The sequence below is a fragment of the Mus caroli genome, unplaced genomic scaffold (genome assembly GCF_978045245.1).
Source record: "Mus caroli unplaced genomic scaffold, Mus_caroli_1 scaffold_18, whole genome shotgun sequence".
In the NCBI taxonomy this organism is placed as follows: Eukaryota; Metazoa; Chordata; class Mammalia; order Rodentia; family Muridae; genus Mus; species Mus caroli.
Genome location: NW_028227273.1, coordinates 11,207,950 through 11,226,699, shown reverse-complemented (window position 1 = coordinate 11,226,699; position 18,750 = coordinate 11,207,950). Strand labels below are relative to the sequence as shown.

The window sequence follows — 18,750 nt, the reverse complement described above, 5'->3', positions numbered from 1 at the left end:
GCACTCACTCAGCTCTCTCTTCTGGGTCAGCACCGTATAAGGCCGTGGTCTCAGTGTCAGATATGGAATTGATTTTCACGGGACCAAGGATCAAACCCAAGCGAAGTGTCCTACCAATTGATGCCTCTGTGGACCTCTGTTGTCCCAGAATGTAGAAAATGACCAACGAAACGCATTCAAAATCTAAGTCTCTGAAGTGTGTCTTTGTTCTCGGACGTTGTACAGAACTTAGAAACCAAAAGCACGGCGGGGAACGCAGAAAGGAGAAAGAAAACCCAAAAAAGGAATAAAACATCAAATATGTCATAGTAATCAACAAATGAACGGGGTGCCGCTTGTGGGATGCAGTCTGTAATCCCAGCACTTAGGGTGGAGGCAGGAGGCTGGCTGCACACCTTGAGGGAAGGAAGGTGCATTTGCAGGCCAGCAGAAAACAATCTCTGGTTAGTTTTTTGAGGCAAGATTTCACATAGCCCGGGCTGCAGTTCTATTCACTAAACTACGGATTCCCCCTGCCTCGTCCTCTGAGTGCTGGGATCACCAGTGTAAAGCTGGGGAGATCTGTCCTCAGATGGCAGGGGCATCTGTACGAGCCTTGAGTCCTATCTGGGTTCTCCCCAGTGTAGCCACTCTGTCTCTGGAGGAATCTCCAGCCAGACATTTGTCTGATGTCGACAAACTAAAGAAACACTGTCAACTGCATAAATGATATCTCAATAAATTTTATTTCCAAAAGGTATTTCATGTGCACCAAGTCAGCAACATGGATCTGATAACTGGAACCAGCTAGGACGCCGAGCACGGAGACGTTGGTGAAGGCATAAATCAGCCCACCAAAATCAGCAGCCGCCGAGAGAAATACGCATACCTTCCCGTCTACAAATCAGTCCTAGGGAGATAAATTAAAGCCATTTTCCTATCTGCACACTGAGTCATGAACAAAGCTGTTCACTGCAGTACCTGAGTAATGGAAGCTTTTACGAACAGAAGGACAGATACATCTCTGCCTCCTATAGTTAAAGCAAAAGGGTTGCAAGCTATGGAAATCAGCAGCTTCACAACCGGGAGAGCAAGCGGCAGGCTCGCTCTGATGCCTTTCCCACTGCTGTAGAGACACAACTACAGCCCGAGCAGGGGAGATTCCACAGACGCCAACGTTAAAGGTATGGGCGGCCACTTGGTACCATCACTGGGTAGTAGTGGGAACTAACAAGGTGGGGAGGTCTTTAGGTCACTGAGGACATAACCTGGAAGTGGAAAGCAGGACTCTAGACTCTTCCTCTTCCTTTTTTTGTTTTCTAGCTTTGAGGTGAGCAATTTCACTCCACCATATGCTTCTACTGCGACTTACCATCTTACCACAGACACAAAGGAAGAGCCAGGGCCAACCAGGCATAGACTAAAAACCTCTCAGAGCTTACAAAGTTTCTGTGTAAGCTGATTGCCTCTGATAGTTATCACAGTAATCAAAAAGCTAACAGGCACAGACACACATATGTTATGTGAATACATGTATGTGAATACATGCTGTACTGGCTAGTTTTGTGTCAACTTGACACAGGCTGGAGTTATCACAGAGAAAGGAGCTTCAGTTGAGGAAATGCCTCCACAAGATCCAGCTGCAAGGCATTTTCTCAATTAGTGATCAAGGGGGGAAGTCCCCTTGTGGGTGGGACCATCTCTGGGCTGGTAGTCTTGGTTCTATAAGAGAGCAGGCTGAGCAAGCCAGAGGAAGCAAGCCAGTAAAAAAGGCCCTCCATGGCCTCTGCATCAGCTCCTGCTTTCTGACCTGCTTGAGTTCCAGTCCTGACTTCCTTGGTGATGAACAGCAGTGTGGAAGTGTAAGCCGAATAAACCCTTTCCTCCCCAACTTGCTTCTTGGTCATGATGTTTGTGCGGGAATAGAAACCCTGACTAAGACACATGCTACTATTATTATTATTTTAGTCTCACTATATAGCTCAGGTTTGCCTCAATCATCACACACATACACACACACACACACACAATTTACTCATCTGTATGCAAAAAGGGACAAGCACATGATACCTGGAGGAGCTCAGAAAACCACTTGTGGGAGTAAGTTCTCTCCTTCCACCATCTGGGCTCCAGGGTCCAGGGATGGGACTTAGCAGCAAGCGCCTTTGGCCACTGAGCCTCCTCCCCAGCCCTTAAATGTATTTTTAATACACAGAAATAAGAACACTGAAGTCAGAAGCCATTGCTGTGGGTAAGGGAAGGTTTCCAGTAGAGGCTGCCATTAAAGTGACTTAATGGGTGCATGGATGCTCGGTGTACTATAATCTTTACCTTTGTTTGAGCCAGGGGATCTTGCTGTGCATCCCTGGCTGTCCTGAATCTCACTATGTAGATCAGGCTAGCTTTGAACTTGAGGCAATTTCCCTGCCTCCACCTCTGAAGTGCTAGGACACAGCACCAGCTGTATCATCTGTATGTGTCTACACACTCCAGACTTTTATGCACAATTTCCTCCTCCTCCGACTTTTTAAAAGCTTGATCCCCCAACACCCCGCTCCCCACCCCCACTCCACTCCTTTGGAGAAAGAATCCTGAGAAGTACAAGCTGGCCCCCAAACCGGTGTGGCACTACAGTTAAGGGTGACCTTGGCCTCCTGATCCTCTGGTTCCCACCTCCAGTGTGCTGGGATCCCAGACCTGCACTAACCCTCTGCAAAGCACATTTCTTTTATGTCACACACCCATTTGGTCTGCTTAAGTTTTAGTATCTGTAATCCAAAGAAAACACATTTTGACTGGCATAAGAAATTCTACATTAAAAAGAAAAAAGGCCTGAATTTTGTTTTATCTTCAAATCTGTCATATTTAAGAAAAACTCTTCAGGAGACTTACTGTGATGACTTGCTAACAATATTTAAATAAGTTATACAGGTTAGTTGAGAAACTGGAACAATTTAAAAAACAAAAAAACACTGTATATTGTTCTTTTAACTAATAACATTTAATTTGTTATCTTTCTAGGGCCTGAAGAAAACCTTTTTCATTGAACTTAGTTCTTACGTGACATATATGCAATAACTACCAATTAGGTTCATTTTGGTCTTTAATTTGGCTTTTAATGTATGAGTCAAAATTCCCTATGCGTCATTTCTACAACCAAAGACAGAGGGTACTGTGCAGTAAGAATGGGAACTCCAACTAGCACACTCTGGAGCCAGGGGCTGGTGTCCCCAACACTCCCCCACCACGTCACCACCACCACCACCTTCCCTGTGGTCTCCCCTGAACTGAAGACAGTCATTACCTCAGCATATTTTGGGGTAACGGGAAGCTAAGGTAATGCAAGCCACTGCTGGGCGAGTGAGGGAAGTCCTTCCCTCGGTCTGCTTCACACGTACACGGTGCATGGAGCCAAGGTCTTCACATGGTGACATAACAAAAATAGAGCTGTCTGCTCGACTCCAGCGTGTCACATACGATGTCACATACAAGCAGGCCCTTGGCGATCATCTGTGGCCACACACCATACAAAAAGGAACAAAGAATGGGATTTCCATGAAAGGCAAAAGCCCCATGTCTCCTGACTTCTCAGTGGCATCAAAGGCTTCCTTGTTCCTTGCCACAGTGTCTCCACCTATTAAGCCACAGTTACTTAATGCCCACAGTGAACATTATGTAACTTGATGCCCTCGCTGGCCACCCTCACCTTTGGATACTCGTGCTAAACTATCTCACAGTCTTGTTGGCCTCAACGGAGCTAAGGCACGGAGCTCTCAAAGCTGGTCACCCTGGAGAGAACTTAGAAAAATTAGGCCGGGTGTGGTGGCACACACCTTTAATCCCAGTACTTGTGAGGCAGAGGCAGGCGGATTTCTGAGTTCGAGGACAGCATGGTCTACAGAGTGAGTTCCAGGACAGCCAGGGCTACATAGAGAAACTCTGTCTCAAAAAAACAAAAAATAAATAAAAATAAAGAAAAGTTAGCTCTCCCTCCAACAGCTTTATCCTGATAAGAGTGTGTGTGTCTCTGTACACAGATGGAGGCCGGAGGATATGGAGGCCCTGCCTATCTATTACTTTATTCCCTTAAGACAGGGGTCTTCACTGGACCTAAAACTTGCCTTCCTTTTTTAGTTTTGTTTTTTTTAAGTTAGGCTGGATAGTCATCCTGCCAGGGAGTCTCCTGTGCCCCCAACTACAGCACACTGGAGACCCTGGTGTTCACAGTCACGCCTGGTTTTACCTGGGTGCTGGAGATCTGAACACAGGACCTTATGCTTACCCAGCAAATGCCCTTACAGGCCGAGCCTGGGCTGTAGCTCAGCTTGCATTCACAAGGCAGGGTCTTTCATCCCCAGTGCTAAATAAACCAGGCACTGGTGAGATGAAGTCAGGAGGGTCAGGGGTTCAAAGACAGCACAGGTTGATCATCAAGTTCAAGGCCAGTGAGACATATGAAAACATAACCTCAAAAAAAAATTAAAATGCCTGCTTATCAGTGGACAGATGAAAGTGAACATCGGAGCTCTCACCACAAAGACAAGACAAGCACACGAGGTGACAGGCATGTGAGTGAGCCTGACTGATGACTCCACGACGTAGCCAGAGTGTGGTGCCAGAGCCTGCATCTCCAGCACTCTAGAGGGAGGCAGCCTGGTCTACACAAGGAGCTCTACGGTCTAGGAAGACCCTGCCTCAAAACAAAAAGATTCCATAAAGCGAGCACACACGAGGCCAACCGTGCCCTGCAAGAGCAATTATTATTTGTACTTTAGGACATGTTCTCAAGGCCGAGAGTCAAGCCAGGCCTTCCATAGGCCAGGCAAATGTTCTCACTGAGCCTCTGCCTCAGCCCAACGAGAACTTTTTTTAAAAGAAAGCAAACAATGGACTCTAATGCAATCTTCTGCCAAATCAATTTTATTCTTCAACTGCAGTGAAGTCAAAGGCTTGCCAGTCTTCGGGCTTGCAGAGGGATGTGCTGCTGATCATTCATTCTCTCCCTCTGTAGGAAAGGCTGCATGCAAAACTACTTAGCCCAGAGCGTACAATGGCTGTAGCAGTAAGCACTGTGTTCTGCTTGGCGGGGTCAGTGTGAAGTGGACACAGCCCCACAGGTCTGTAATCAACCTGGGGATTGATTACACTGGGGAGCAGAGGCAGGAGGATCACTATGACTTCAACCCCAGCCTGGTCTACACTCCAGGTTTCAGGTACCAGACCCTGGGGAAGAAGGTTCCGTGGGTAAGGAAGGTACTTACTACACAAAAAACGAGGAGCTGAGTTTGGCTCTCCAACACCCACAGAAAATGTCAGGCACGGTGGCTGTACATGCTGCGAGGCAGAGGCAAGAGAAGCCCTGGGGTTTGCTGGCTAGCCAGTCTAGCCAATTGGTAAGTTCCAGGATTAGTGAGACACTCTGCCTCAAAATTAATTAATTAACTAACAATGTGGAGAGAGTTACTGGTCTCTAACTTCCAAACACATACATACTCACACATAAACACATACATACTCACACACACACACACACACACACACACATTTTGAGAAAAGGTCTCACTACATATGGCCCTGGCTGGCCTGGAACTCACAGAGATCCTCTTTCCCCTACCTCCCCAAGTACTGGGATTAAAAAGGTGACAGTCACCATATCCAGCATTAATAACTTGGTTTTTCCTTTTACGTGGATATCATATTATGTGTAAGAGTTGTTCCTCCTGCACACGTGCGTGTGTGTGTGCGTTGTGTGTGTGCGTGCGTGCGTGCGTGTGCACGTGTGTACCACGTGCACACCTGGTTCCTGCAGAGGTCAGAAAAGAGTGACAGAACTCCTGGAATTGGAGTTACAGATGTTGTGAGACTCCATATGAGTGCCAGGAATCGAACCTGGGTCCTCTGCAAGAACAACAAAGGATCTTAACTGCTAAGCCTCTCCGGTCCCACAAATAAATATTTTTATCTTAGGAAGGGTGAACAGAGTGCTTCTGAGGAAAAGCAATTGGAAAAGAGCAACAGCAAGAATTTTCCACTGCTTTTAGAGAACGGGCTTGGATGTCCACGCTAAAACTGAGGTATTACTTGGCTGGTTTCAAGACATTTTTGTTTCATGAAGATTTTATCTATCAATACTTATGTTAGATATGAGGTAGGAAGTTTTGAGTTATTTGTAGTACATAGGTCTGAGGACGTAGTTTAGTTGGTCCTGTGCTTGCCTAGCATGCATGAGTTTCCGAGTTTGCTGCCTTCATTGCACCAACCAGGCCCGTGGTCCTTCCCTATAAACCCAGAGCTGAGGAGGCAGCGGCAGGAAGATCTCTGAGTTACAGGCCAGCTTTGTGTACACCATAAAATCCTGCCTCATAAACAACAATAGGGCAGGAGAGATGGCTCGTCAGACAACAGGCTTACTGCTTTTCCAGAGCACCCAAGTTTAGTTTCTAGAAGCCACGCAAGTCAGCTCACAATTATCTGGAATTTCAGTTCCAGGGCATCTGACGCCCTCTTCTGGCCCCCCACAGCACCTGCACTCATGTGCGTATACCCACAAAGACACATATATACAGAGTTTTACATTTTTTGGTTTATCTATATGTGTATTTGAGTACATGTGCCCATGGAGGTTAGAGATACCCTCCCTTCTCCACTGGAGTTAGAGGTAGTTGGGAGTCAACTAATATGGGTGCTAGGAATCGAACATCAAAGAGGAGCATGAGAGCTGGAGAGATGGCTCAGTGGTTAAGAGCACTGACTGCTCTTCCAAAGGTCCTGAGCTCAATTCCCAGCAACCACATGGTGGCTCTCACAACCATCTGTAACGGGATCTGATGCCCTCTTCTGGTGTGTCTGAAGACAGCTACAGTGTACTCATATAAATAAAATAAGTAAATAAATCTTAAAAAAGAAAAGAAGGAGAAGAAGAAGAGGAGAAGGAGGAGGAGGTGGAGGAGGCGCTTTTAACCAAAGAACCATCTTTCTGGTCCCAGTTTCTAAAAATCTTTAATAAAAAAAAAAAAAATTAAGGAAAAGGAAATTTTACTAACCTTTTTCACATAGCTGCAGGCATTTTTCTTTGTCAATACCAAACCTCAAAAGGTGACAGCTTTTCCCAGAGAGTATCTGGGCAAGCATCTACCTCTAAACTGGGTTCTTTTGCAGCATAATTCTGTGACATCTGGACTGGTCACTTAGGATATACCAACCAGCAAGCTGAGTGGTGTGGATTACAAACTACCGACAGGGCTGTGTGACGTCTTCAGTGCTGTTACTGAGGCTGGCCTAGGACTGACCAGACAGCCCAGGCTGACCTCAACTTCTCAACCCCTCTGCCCGCTGGGTGCCGGGACCACGAGCTCATGCCATGGCCAGGAAATTCGTAGTTACTAAGTTTTACCTTCAAGAATGGATCTGATCAATAGCCACAAATACAGTCCCCTGTTCTCCTTAAACAGATTCACCTGATTCATCTCAGAGAAACATCTGCTTTGCCTTTGACTCTGAACAAATGTGGATTAACAAAGTATCAGTAGTGTCTGGGGAGCTGCTGGTTCAGCCCACAGCTCAGCCACCTGAAGAATGCTCTCCTTGAGACAATCATAGTATGACACCACACACAGAAGTGCTTTCTGCAACCTCCTGCATCTTCACACGAATTGTTTAAAAACATACACCAGGGTTTGGTGTCACCTCGCAGTGGGAGAGCCCATGATTCTAAGTGAAAGCTCTGCATTCTCTGACACTGCAATTTGTTTTTAAATTACAGATAGGGACTAAGGGGCAAATTATGGGGAAAATCAATGGTTTGCTTGCTTTGTCTAGGACACCTTAGATGATCTTTCTGAAAAACCTGAGTCTACGGTGGTGGAGACACAATGCCTGACACAGCTGGTTATTTATGCCACTTTCGTGGCGTCCATGTGCCTGGCGCTGGGGGATGCTGGGGGATGCTGGAGGATGCCACCCTGCCTTGGCTTCCTGAGTGCTGAGATTATAGGACTGAATCACCACAGTAGGTTCCATTTCCTGCTTCTTAAACATGCTTAATATTCATACAAAATCATAAACACGTTCTATTTATTTGTCTCTGTGTGTGTATATTCCAGTGTATGTGTATATACCTGGGTATGTGTATATACGTGTGTGTGTATGTGTGTGTGTGTGCCTCAGCACGCATGTAGGAGCCGGCTCTCTCCTTCCACCATGTGGATTCCAGGGATCCATCTCAGACATTCAGCTCTTAGCAGCACATGCTCTTTTCCCTTTAAGGTAGGGGTTTCCAACCTCTGGGTCATTTTCCCAGGGGTCTACATACAAAACATTTACATTACGATGCATAACAGCAGCATAATTAAAGTTACACAAACTAACAATGAAAATAATTTTACAGTTGGGAGTCACTACAACATGAGGACCTGTATTAAAAAGTCGCAGCATAGCTGGGCAGTGGTGGTGCATGCCTTTAATCCCAGCACTTGGGAGGCAGAGGTAGGCAGATTTCTGAGTTCGAGGCCAGCCTGGTCTACAGAGTGAGTCCAGGACAGCCAGGGCTACACAGAGAAACCCTGTCTTGGAAAAAAAAAAAAAAAAAAAAAAAAGAACAAAAAACCAAACAAACAAACAAAACAAAAAACAAAAGGTCGCAGCATTAGGAAGGCCGAGAACCACCGCTCTAAGCTATGTCAATGGTACCCAAACTCATAAATTTCTAATATGTTGCTAAGGTGCCTGGTTCTGATTTAACAGGACCTAGCTTGTGGATCCAGGTTGGGTCATCCATGCCCTCCCAAGCCAGCACAGGGATTTACCAGTACAGAGTACATGACCGCTGAACTATGGGTGCAGCCTCTAACAGCAACAGAGTCCATTTCTAACTGCACCTACTGCACCCTGAGATCCCACAATCAACTCCCACGCAGGGAACCTCCGAGGTCTCTGAGGTGGATTCCAGGCGTGCACATCTAGACAGAGGAATGTTATAAATGAGGGTGTGAGTGGATACGATCAAAACAGTTTACATACATGGATGAAATTCTAAACTCTAATGTCTACGTTTTAAAAATTGAGAGGGAATGTGTGTATATGTGAAAGAAGGGGAGGTGGTTGTAAATGAGCTGACCATGGTGGCCTATGCAAAAGCCTAAAGCAGGTGGACCATAAGCTTATGGCCTACCTGGGCTACAAAGAAACTTCCAGGCCAACTTAGACAACTAAGAAAGACCTTATCTAAAAATAAACACCGAAACACTGACGTGAAACCGAGCCTAGCAGCACACACTTTTAATCCCAGCACTCGAGAGGCAGACACAAGGAAATCTCTGTGAGTTCAAGTCCAGCCTGAACATAGGGAGTTCCTGGTCAGCCAGGGCCACATAGTGAGACCCCGTCTCTGAAAATATAAAATAAAATAAAATAAAATAAAATAAAATAAAATAAAATAAAATAGACCGATACCCACTCAGTGGTGGAACTCTTCCTCTGCATGCACACGGTCCTGGGAAATCCCCAACCTGTCATTAAATAAATAAATATTAAATGTGAGTTAGATCAGGTGTGATGGCACACACCTTTAATCCTGGCATTCTGGAGGCTAAGGCAGGTGGATCTCTAAGTTTGAGGCCAGCCTAGGTTATATAGTAAGAGCCTGCCTTGAAAAAAAAAAAAGAGGGCTGAAGAGATGGCTCAGCGGTTAAGAGCACTGACTGCTCTTCCAGAGGTCCTGAGTTCAATTCCTAGCAACCACATGGTGGCTCACAGCCATCTGTAACGTGATCTGATGATGTCCTCTTCTGGTGTGTCTGAAGACAGCTACAGTGCTCATATAAATAAAATTAAATAATATAAAAAATGAATGAAAGAAAAAAGAATAAATGTGAACTAGGTACATCTTAGATTAATGAGATAGTTGTTAGCTTATGAAAACTTGATTTCCCCTCCCAAGCACAGATAGTAGTAAAAAAGTTCTCAGTCATAGTCCCCAACAATGACTGGATAGTAAGCTCAGCTAGCAAGAAAGCAGAACTATTTGTGGGTCAGGACAGCATCTAACGTCAGACTCGATAGAAATAACTCACTCATTAATCTTCTCAGACAGCCAAAAGGTAGTGCAATTGCTATGCTAATTTCTACAAAGAGGGAAACTCGAGAGGCCTCTCCACTGGATCAGAGGAATAAAGCTGGCCATACAAGCCTGTTATCCCATGATCACAAGTTCAAGTTCTGAGTAGGCTACGGAGTTGAGTTCAAGACCAGCTGAAGCAACCTAGTAAAACTCTGTGTCAGAATAGAAGGTTTAGAAGGTTTAAAAACTATGGCATGGGCTGGTGAGATGGCTCAGTGGGTAAGAGCACCCGACTGCTCTTCCAAAGGTCCAGAGTTCAAATCCCAGCAACCACATGTTGGCTAACAACCATCCGTAACGAGATCTGGCGCCCTCTTCTGGAGTGTCTGAAGACAGCTACAGTGTACTTACATATAATAAATAAATCTTTTTAAAAAAAAAAAAAAAAAAAACTATGGCATGGGCGAGGAACGGGCCTCCTGAACCACCTAAACGTGTGAGCCCAGATCTGAGGGAGGTATTATACTAGGTCAGGGGCCGGCAAGGCCCTCTCTACCCAGCCAGGCTTTGAGGTACAAACTGTCTCTTTTGGGGGTTACTTTTTTTTTTTTTTTTTTTTTTTTTTGGCTTTTTCGAGACAGAGTTTCTCTGTGTAGCCCTAGCTGTCCTGGAACTCACTCTGTAGACCAGGCTGGCCTCCAACTCAGAAATCCACCTGCCTCTGCCTCCCGAGTGCTGGGATTAAAGGCATGCGTCACCATGCCTCGACTGGGGGTTGCTTTTTAAGACAGTGTCATGTAGCCCAGGTTTGCCTCAGGCTTGAACACCTGATCCTCTTGCCTCTGTCTCCCCAGTGCTGGCACTACAGGCATGGACCACCATGCTCTGCCAAAGGCCACATTACAGCTGCTCGATTCTGTCAGACACTGTGTCAAAGAACCACTGTAGTTGATTTTCAATAAAACCTAACACAGATACCGAAATCTGAATGCCATGTATGGCAAGTATATCAGTTTTGCTTTGGTTCATTTTTTTTAAATTGTTTGGGGGTTTTTCATTTGAGGGCTTGCCTGAAACTTACAAGTTTATATACTACCAGACCTAGTTCTTTTTCTTTTGCTATTTAAAAATCCAACCAGTGAGCTGGTGGTGTGTGGTGAGGCGCACAGACAATTCTGGCACATTTTATACTTCTGTAAACGCCTAACCAAACAGTATGATTAAATAGTATGGATCGTCACTTGCTTATATACATGGGTTCAATCTCCACAGTACAAAACAATCATTCGGTCATTCATTTGTATACATGAAAATGTGTGTGTGTGTGTGTGTGTGTGTGTGTGAGAGAGAGAGAGAGAGAGAGAGAGAGAGAGAGAGAGAGAGAGAGAGAACAGGTAGATAATAAGACAGTGTAACAACACAAAAAAATAAAGCCAAGAAATTTTAAAATCTACTTAAGGGTTTGGTCTACAAACTTATACAGGTGCACACATACACAAACAGACACACACACGATATTACAGTTATTATTTTCTATTGGTGAAGCTGTTCTCAGGCCCACAGGTATTAGGGTCCCTCTGGCATAACCACTCCTATTGAGCAGTGAATACAATTCTCTTCTGTGAGATCTGCCTCCCATGCCAGGGTTTTATGAGAAGTGTGTAGCAGAGAGAACCCCAGGCAGTGGTTGATGGGAGGAGAATTAAAGAGTCCATTTTCCACACTTTACGACGGAAACCATCTTGATGAAACAGTCTCCATACTCTCTAAGTGAATTCTGGCTTATTCACACACTGGGATACTGTGCCGACATTAAGAAGAACAACGGTACCAGGCATTATGTCAAATACCTATAATCCCACTACTAGGGAGGTAGAGAAGAGAAGATTAGAATTTCAGGACAACTTGGGCTCTACAGCCAGATCCTGTTAAGAAAGAGGGGGAAGAGAAAAATGAACTGGAGTTTCAAGATGCCTTGTTACGTGAAGGAAGCAAATTCTTAGGGGCTGAAGAGATGGAGGTTCGAGAGTTCACAGCCATCCTCACCTACACAGCAAGTCGGAGGCCAGGAAGAGAGCCAGGAACCTGCACGGGGTCCGAGGAGAGTGAGCCACACTACAGCTTGACATTCTACATCCCCCGATGAGTGAAGCTTTCATTAAAAATAGACAAATAAAAGGTGCATTTAAAATGACTTCTTTACCAAAATGAGAAAAAAAAAAAAAGCACTTTACTAGAAAAAAAAAGGGGGGGATTGACAAAATAAGTCTTCCACAGAACTGTAAAACTGGCAGCAGACATAAAAAAAATCCCACCTACACTTAAAAGTCCAGTATGAAAGAACAGGGTTTAACTGAGGTCCCAGGTTCCGTCCAATCTTATCAGAGATCTATTAATTACCAACTTCTACAAATAACCACCTTATCTGCCAAGTGAAAGCCCGAAGACCTTTAGCCCATAATTTCAAATGCTGCTCTTATTTTTAACTCACTCCAAAGCCTATTGGGTTTATGTAATATTGAACACAAAGGCAATGGAAATAACACAATTGATTTTAAAATTTCCATCACCTTGCTGCTACGTTTTGATTATTTAAATTTCCTTAACGGCTGCTTAAAATAACACAAGAAAGTTAAACATTTTACATTCTCCTCAAATTCTTATCACCACAACAAAGTAATACAAATTAAAGATCCAAATCCCCATTCGTGACAAAGAACTGCTAAAGAACAGATCAAAATTATCATAAGGCTTTGCACGTCTGATTAAAAACTCAGAAACACTTCTGAGACCAACAGAGAGTACACAAGCCCCCAGGTAAACGATCAAGACACAGCTATTATACCCACCCTGCCTGACAGAAGCCGACCCATGTCACAAGCAGTTATCAAAGGGTACATTTTTCTAAAATAAATAGCAATGTTTAGTAATGTTTCTCCATTTCTTAAAATGGATTGATTTACTTTTATTTTGTTTGTATGAGTGTTTTGCCTCTGTGTATTGCTGGTGTTCCACATACATGCAGTACCACCGGAAACCAAAGGGGGGCGACATATCCCCTGGAACTGGAGTTGTAGATGTTTGTGAGCCTCCATGTGGGTGCTGGGAACAGACTCCGGGTCCTCTTCAAGAGTATCAAGTGGCCGGGCATGGTGGCGCACGCCTTTAATCCCAGCACTCGGGAGGCAGAAGCAGGTGGATTTCTGAGTTCGAGGCCAGCCTGGTCTACAGAGTGAGTTCCAGGACAGCCAGAGCTATACAGAGAAACCCTGTCTCGAAAAACCAAAAAAAAAAAAAAAAGAGTATCAAGTGTTCTTAACCACTGAGCTGTCTCTCCAGCAACCCTCCCCCCCCCCTTTTTTTTGTTTTTTTCAAGACAGGGTTTCTCTGTATAACCCTGGCTATCCTGGAACTTACTCTGTAGACCAGGCTGGCCTGGAACTCAGAAATTGACCAGCTTCTGCCTCCCAAGTACTGGGATTAAAGGCATGCACCACCACTGCCCAGCAGCCCCCTTTAGAGTGGTCTCAAATTTGCAGGCTTCCTGCTTTAGCTGTCCATGTGCCCCCACACCAGACTAATGCTTAGCAATCTTACAAGGCAATCTGTCTGCAAGCTAAAGTTTCAAAAAGAACAGGAATCTCCTTGGTGGTGTCAGGAGACTCTAGGCAGAAGGCACTACAGGACTGGCTCCATAGCCTAGGATACTCATAGAAGCTGCTGGAGAAAGAGCCTATGAAAAAGGAATTAGGACACTAGGGTAGTGGCCTACACAAAGAAATCTGTCTCGAGAAAGGGGGGAAAAAAGACAATAAAACAAAATGGTGGTGTAGGGAGTAATGAATGAGTTCACCTGTCTTCAAGGGCTTTTCATCCACATCACAGTGTTATGAGAAAATGCCCTCGAGGACATCGAATGACATATAAATAGTACAAAGCAGCAATCCCTTAAGTTTGGGAGGAAACATCTCATTTACTAGGGCAGCCCACAAAGACTGGGGACAGGACCTGAGCTGTGCGTGAATGATCCATTTCACTAGGTTAGGAACGCACAGTGAGGGGCACAGAGGTGACTTAGGAACAAGAGAGCAGGGCGTGGAGAGCCCACAGGTGGTTCTTCAATTCTCCCTAGTAGAGACCATACCTGTTACTTAGTATCTATTTTCACAAGCACCGAGCAAGACAACTCAGATCCTGCCCAAAGACTTTCAAAAGCTCATGCTTTTGCAAGGCTGGGAATCCAACCTAAGAGCTTTTGCCCAAGTGCTTTTATTACTGAGCTAACATTCCCAGCCCCTGATTTTTTTTTTTTGGGGGGGGGGGTGTTTACAGGGTCTCACTATGACATAGCTTGGGACTCACTATGTAACACAGGCTCTATCTCTTGACCCTCGGGCATTGAGCCTAAGTTAGCAGAATGACAGGTGTGATCCATGCCCATTCATCTTTCCTGTGCCCCATCTTCTCCCTCTGCCATCACGGGACACACACTTAACACACTCGACTTTCTACGGCTAAGCTTCTCAGTACAAAGGATACAAAGGGGCCAAGAGGTAGCCTGGGCTGCAAAACAGAGTTATTCACATCCTTAGACTCTGCTTTCCAGCTCACGCTACCACCGTTCTCACTCCCTAAACATAACATACAAGTTTCATGCCTGTGCCCACGCTGTTCCTTTTAGTGGAAGACTCTCCTATTTTGCTCTTCAGCAAGACACAGGATTGTGCAGGTTGCATAAACCCGTTTATGTAAGTGACGCCCCCTGCCAGTGTTTGGACAGTGCACAGACTTCTAAGGATGCGGGTTTCCATCCTCCATGACCCTTGAAGGCTTTCTTGGAATAATTCAACTCCTGAAGACCCACTGTGCCTCTGAGTCCTACATCAACTTTTCTTTTCTTTCTTTCCTTTTTTTTTTTTTTTTTTTTTTTTTTTTTTTGGTTTTAGAGCTTTATTGTAGAAAGGCAGAGAACAAGAGAGAAGGAAGAAAGAGAGAGGCCATGGTCACGTAGAGAGAGGGGGGAAAGGAAAGAAAGAGGGCTAGAGAGTAAGAAAGGTGAGAGCTTAAGAGCTTAACTTTTCTTTATGAGAAAAAGTTACAGTGCTTGGAACAATGGACGCTCAGGAAAGACATTCAGAAACTGTGATGAGATGAATCAAGATTGTGAGCTGAGGCTCGGAAGTAAATGGCAAGTAAATTCTTACTCAAATCTCAAAAGGATGTAGACTAGTGTCAGTGGCCACAGGCTGGCAGGAACTGAGCGACTATGAAACGCCAGCTGCCATGTCTCTGTTACAGGAGGCCAGCGAGGGCTTCTTGTGCAACGTGTGACATCCTTAATATTCCACCATGCCATGGTTTATCTGGGATTACAGATACAGGCTTTCTTATACCTACTCATAGAAGGAAGCTTAAAACCGGGCCATTAAGCCAAGAAAAACATGCATATGCCTGAAATATCCGGGTATCTAGGAAACAGGTTGACTTGAATAATTATATACATACTTAAGATACATACATATACACAAACGGAGCCTTACTCTATCTTCTTCACTTCCTCTGCAGCCTCTCTGTTTTATCTGTCTACTCCCTTCGGGGCTTCTTCAGTTTCTCTTTCTATCTAAATTAGTGTTCACCCCAATGCTCCACTCTAACCCTCTTTCTCCCCAAACCCCCTCCCTCCTTCAGAAAGGCTGTCACTCACTTGGTACCCCGTAATCAATTCCCTCACAGTCTAAACCTATCAGTCAGTGCTCCTGTTGCCTTGGCTAATGAGCTCGGTCCATCACTAACCTTCAAATTCTACAGTTACTGACGAGTCCTTTCAAAGCCGGTCACTCGTGGCTCATTTTTCTATGATGCTTTCAAAAAAAATATTATCAAGGCCACTTTATTTATAAAGGAAAGTTAATTTCATCAAGGAAGTACCAAGGAATCGATCCCTCTCTGTGGAGACCCGACCCAACACACAAAACAGGACGACATTCCTAAGTTTCTTCTTTTCAAAGCACAGGTCTGAGATTTCATGCCAAGATGGGATGCTGGCAATGGGCTCTGTGCTTCCAGTCCACTGTAGTTACTGTTAAGATTCATACAGAGAGGAAGAATATTCTGTGGAAGCGATGTACTGCTGCTGGGTCTGCACTTACCACAGTCCCTAGCACACACAGGCCCATCGGGAAAGGATTACAGGGCACGGTCTTGACTTGAAAGTGAAGGGGGAAAAAAAATAGGACAGAAAATGAATGGGTAAAGGCTCCTAGAAGAGTTATCAAACAAAGGGTGAAAGAGAATATACAGTTTGGGTTTTATGCCCAAAATGGCTGTCTGCTCGGAAGGTCCAACTTTAGTCTGCTTATTCCTCCCACCAAATATGCAAAATAAACTCACTTGTTCTAAAAACAGGAGAGTGCTATCACCATTAAGAGGTAAGCATGAGCTCAGGAAAGATTAAAGTGTTTTCTTTTCATCCTAGTAAAGTGGGGGGAAGCGGGGAGACACTTCAATGACCGAATCCTGTTCTTGGGTTTGGGGAAGTTTCGCTTTTTCTTCTCTCCCAAGGTAATATCTGTTTTTGTTTTCTTCTCCACACTGAAGACCCTCAGAATGAAACCCTAAATCCTTAATGCCACACGGAGGAGAGGAATTTGCTAGGTCCACACTTGCTCAGAAGGGAGAAAGGAAAAAGGGTACAGGCACCCATTATTCAGAGTCTATCACTAAATTAGCCTCCTTTATAATACGGCGATTCCATCCCAGCACACATTACGCCAGGGGCAGGGTGTGCAGAATGTGTGGGCACTGAAGCAGACCACATTTCACCGAAATGAGACTTCATCTTTTCAAACACCACCAGTATTGGCACATATTTCAAAGAGCTCTTAGCTCAAACTGAATCATCGTGCAAATTATTGCGTGTTAGCAATAAAAGTTTGGAAAATCTAATTAGCAGGTTGCTATTTGGTCAGAACTAAAATACAAGCCTGGAGGTTTTACTCTAAAAGGTGAGACCCAAGCACACCCACAGGCTGCGCCTGTGAAAAGGGGGCGGGGTTGGGGACCCATAGATTCCTCACACCCCTCGGTTGGAGCGCCAGGGGCCTCCTGGGGCAGGAAAAAAGCCCAGCTGAGCTGCCAGGCAGACAGGACGGAGAACGGCGGACGGACGGACGGACGGCACGGATAGACGGGACTGGACGGACTGGACGGGCAAAAAAAGCAGTGCGTCCTACCCGGAGGGTTCCCTCCCAGGGCTGGCGGAGTACCTGCTCCGGTCATCCAGACTGCGGTTGTCAGCAACCGCCGCACGCCAGTCGGGCAGCGTGCTGGCGCACAGCACCACCATGGACACGATCACGAACACCACGGACACGCTGGCCAGGATCTGCGCGGCCAGCGACGACGTGGGCTCCTCGAAGGTCCGCCGCATGCGCTCCAGCCAGCGCCGGGAGGGGGCCGCCTCGGGTCCGGCGGGACGAGGCTGCTCGCGGCCCAGCTCGTCTGCCGCGTGGAAGGTGTGGGTGTCGGACATGCGGTCGTCTAGGCGGCGCTGGCAGCAGTACTCCAGGTGCGCGCCCTCCAGGCCCCAGTAGATCATCTCGTTGTAGAAGGAGAGCTCGCACATCCGCGGCGCGAAGCGCAGCTTCCCGTGGCCGCGCACGTACAGCAGGATGAAGCCGAAGGCCTCCGAGTGTCGGTCGAAGAAGTACTCGTTGCGCTCCCGGTCGTAGTCGTCGCACACCTCGAGCACGTCGCGCTCCGAGCGGCAGCCGTGCAGCCGGCTCACGCGGCGCAGCGGGAAGTCCTTGAGCAGCTCCCGGGACAGCGAGTACCGGGCGCCGCCCACGTTCAGCACCACCGAGGCCGCCCCGCCGCGCCCGAAGGTCATGGCTGGCCGCCCCGGGGGCCTGCCCGCCGCGCGCACGGGGTGGCCGCGCCGTCGGGGCCCGAGCTCCCCCGGGGCTCGCGCCCCGCACCGCCCGCGTCCCCCGCGGTGTCAGTGCCGCCGCCCCTCGCTCCCGGGTTCGCCCTCCGGAATCCGGGTGGCTGGCCGCAGCTCCAGGTGGCGCCGGTCTCCCAGAGGGCGAGCGTTAGCCGAGGCGCCCTGGGCAGGTCTGCCCGGTCCCCGGCACACGCAGCCCCGCCGCCGTCCAGAGGCGAAAGGTAAAGTGAGCGGGCTCGGCGGCGGCGAGGAGCGGGCTCCGGGAGGCGGGGGCGGGGCCTCCCTCGCCGTCCTCCTCCTCGCCCGCCGGCTCCGCGCGCTCCGCTCCCTCCGCGCGCACCTCCTTGCCCGCCCGCGCCCGCACCTCCCGGCTCGCTCGGGCTGGGATTCCCCGGCGCCCCGCCCCGGACCTCGGGCTCCCCGCCTCGTGACGCCGTGCGCCCCCGCCCGCAGTGGCCGGGAGGGGTGCGCGGGCCGTGATGCGAGCTGCGGGGAGCCCCGGGGCCATCCGGATGATGGACACACCTCTCCCAGGCTCCTTTAAAGAGTCCCCGAAGGGAGGAGACAGGAGGGAAGGAGAGGTGCAGAGGCGAGGACCAAGGTGCGAGGTTTGAAGTAGGGAGCAGACGGCGTCTGGATGAGCCTTTGCCAGAGACTGTTGGAAACCCTGGTCGGCTTCTAAGGCCGCCCCAAAGGATTTCTCAAAGCAGGCAACCCAGTCGCGGCTTTGCCTGCAGACTTTGCGCTTCCTCTCCGCGCGTGGGGCGCCCCA

At 47.2% G+C, this 18,750-nt stretch overlaps 1 protein-coding gene across 1 annotated transcript in view; it reads right to left on the bottom strand.

Moving 5' to 3' along the window:
• The window catches only part of Kcng3 (potassium voltage-gated channel modifier subfamily G member 3), a 45,766-nt gene extending 27,842 nt beyond the window's left edge, over nt 1-17,924 (bottom strand). Inside the window, exon 1 of the mRNA XM_021150022.3 lies at nt 17,269-17,924. Coding sequence (XP_021005681.1) covers nt 17,269-17,924 — 656 coding nt within the window. The remainder of the gene's footprint in view (nt 1-17,268) is intronic.
• Between the last annotated feature and the right edge of the window lie 826 nt (nt 17,925-18,750).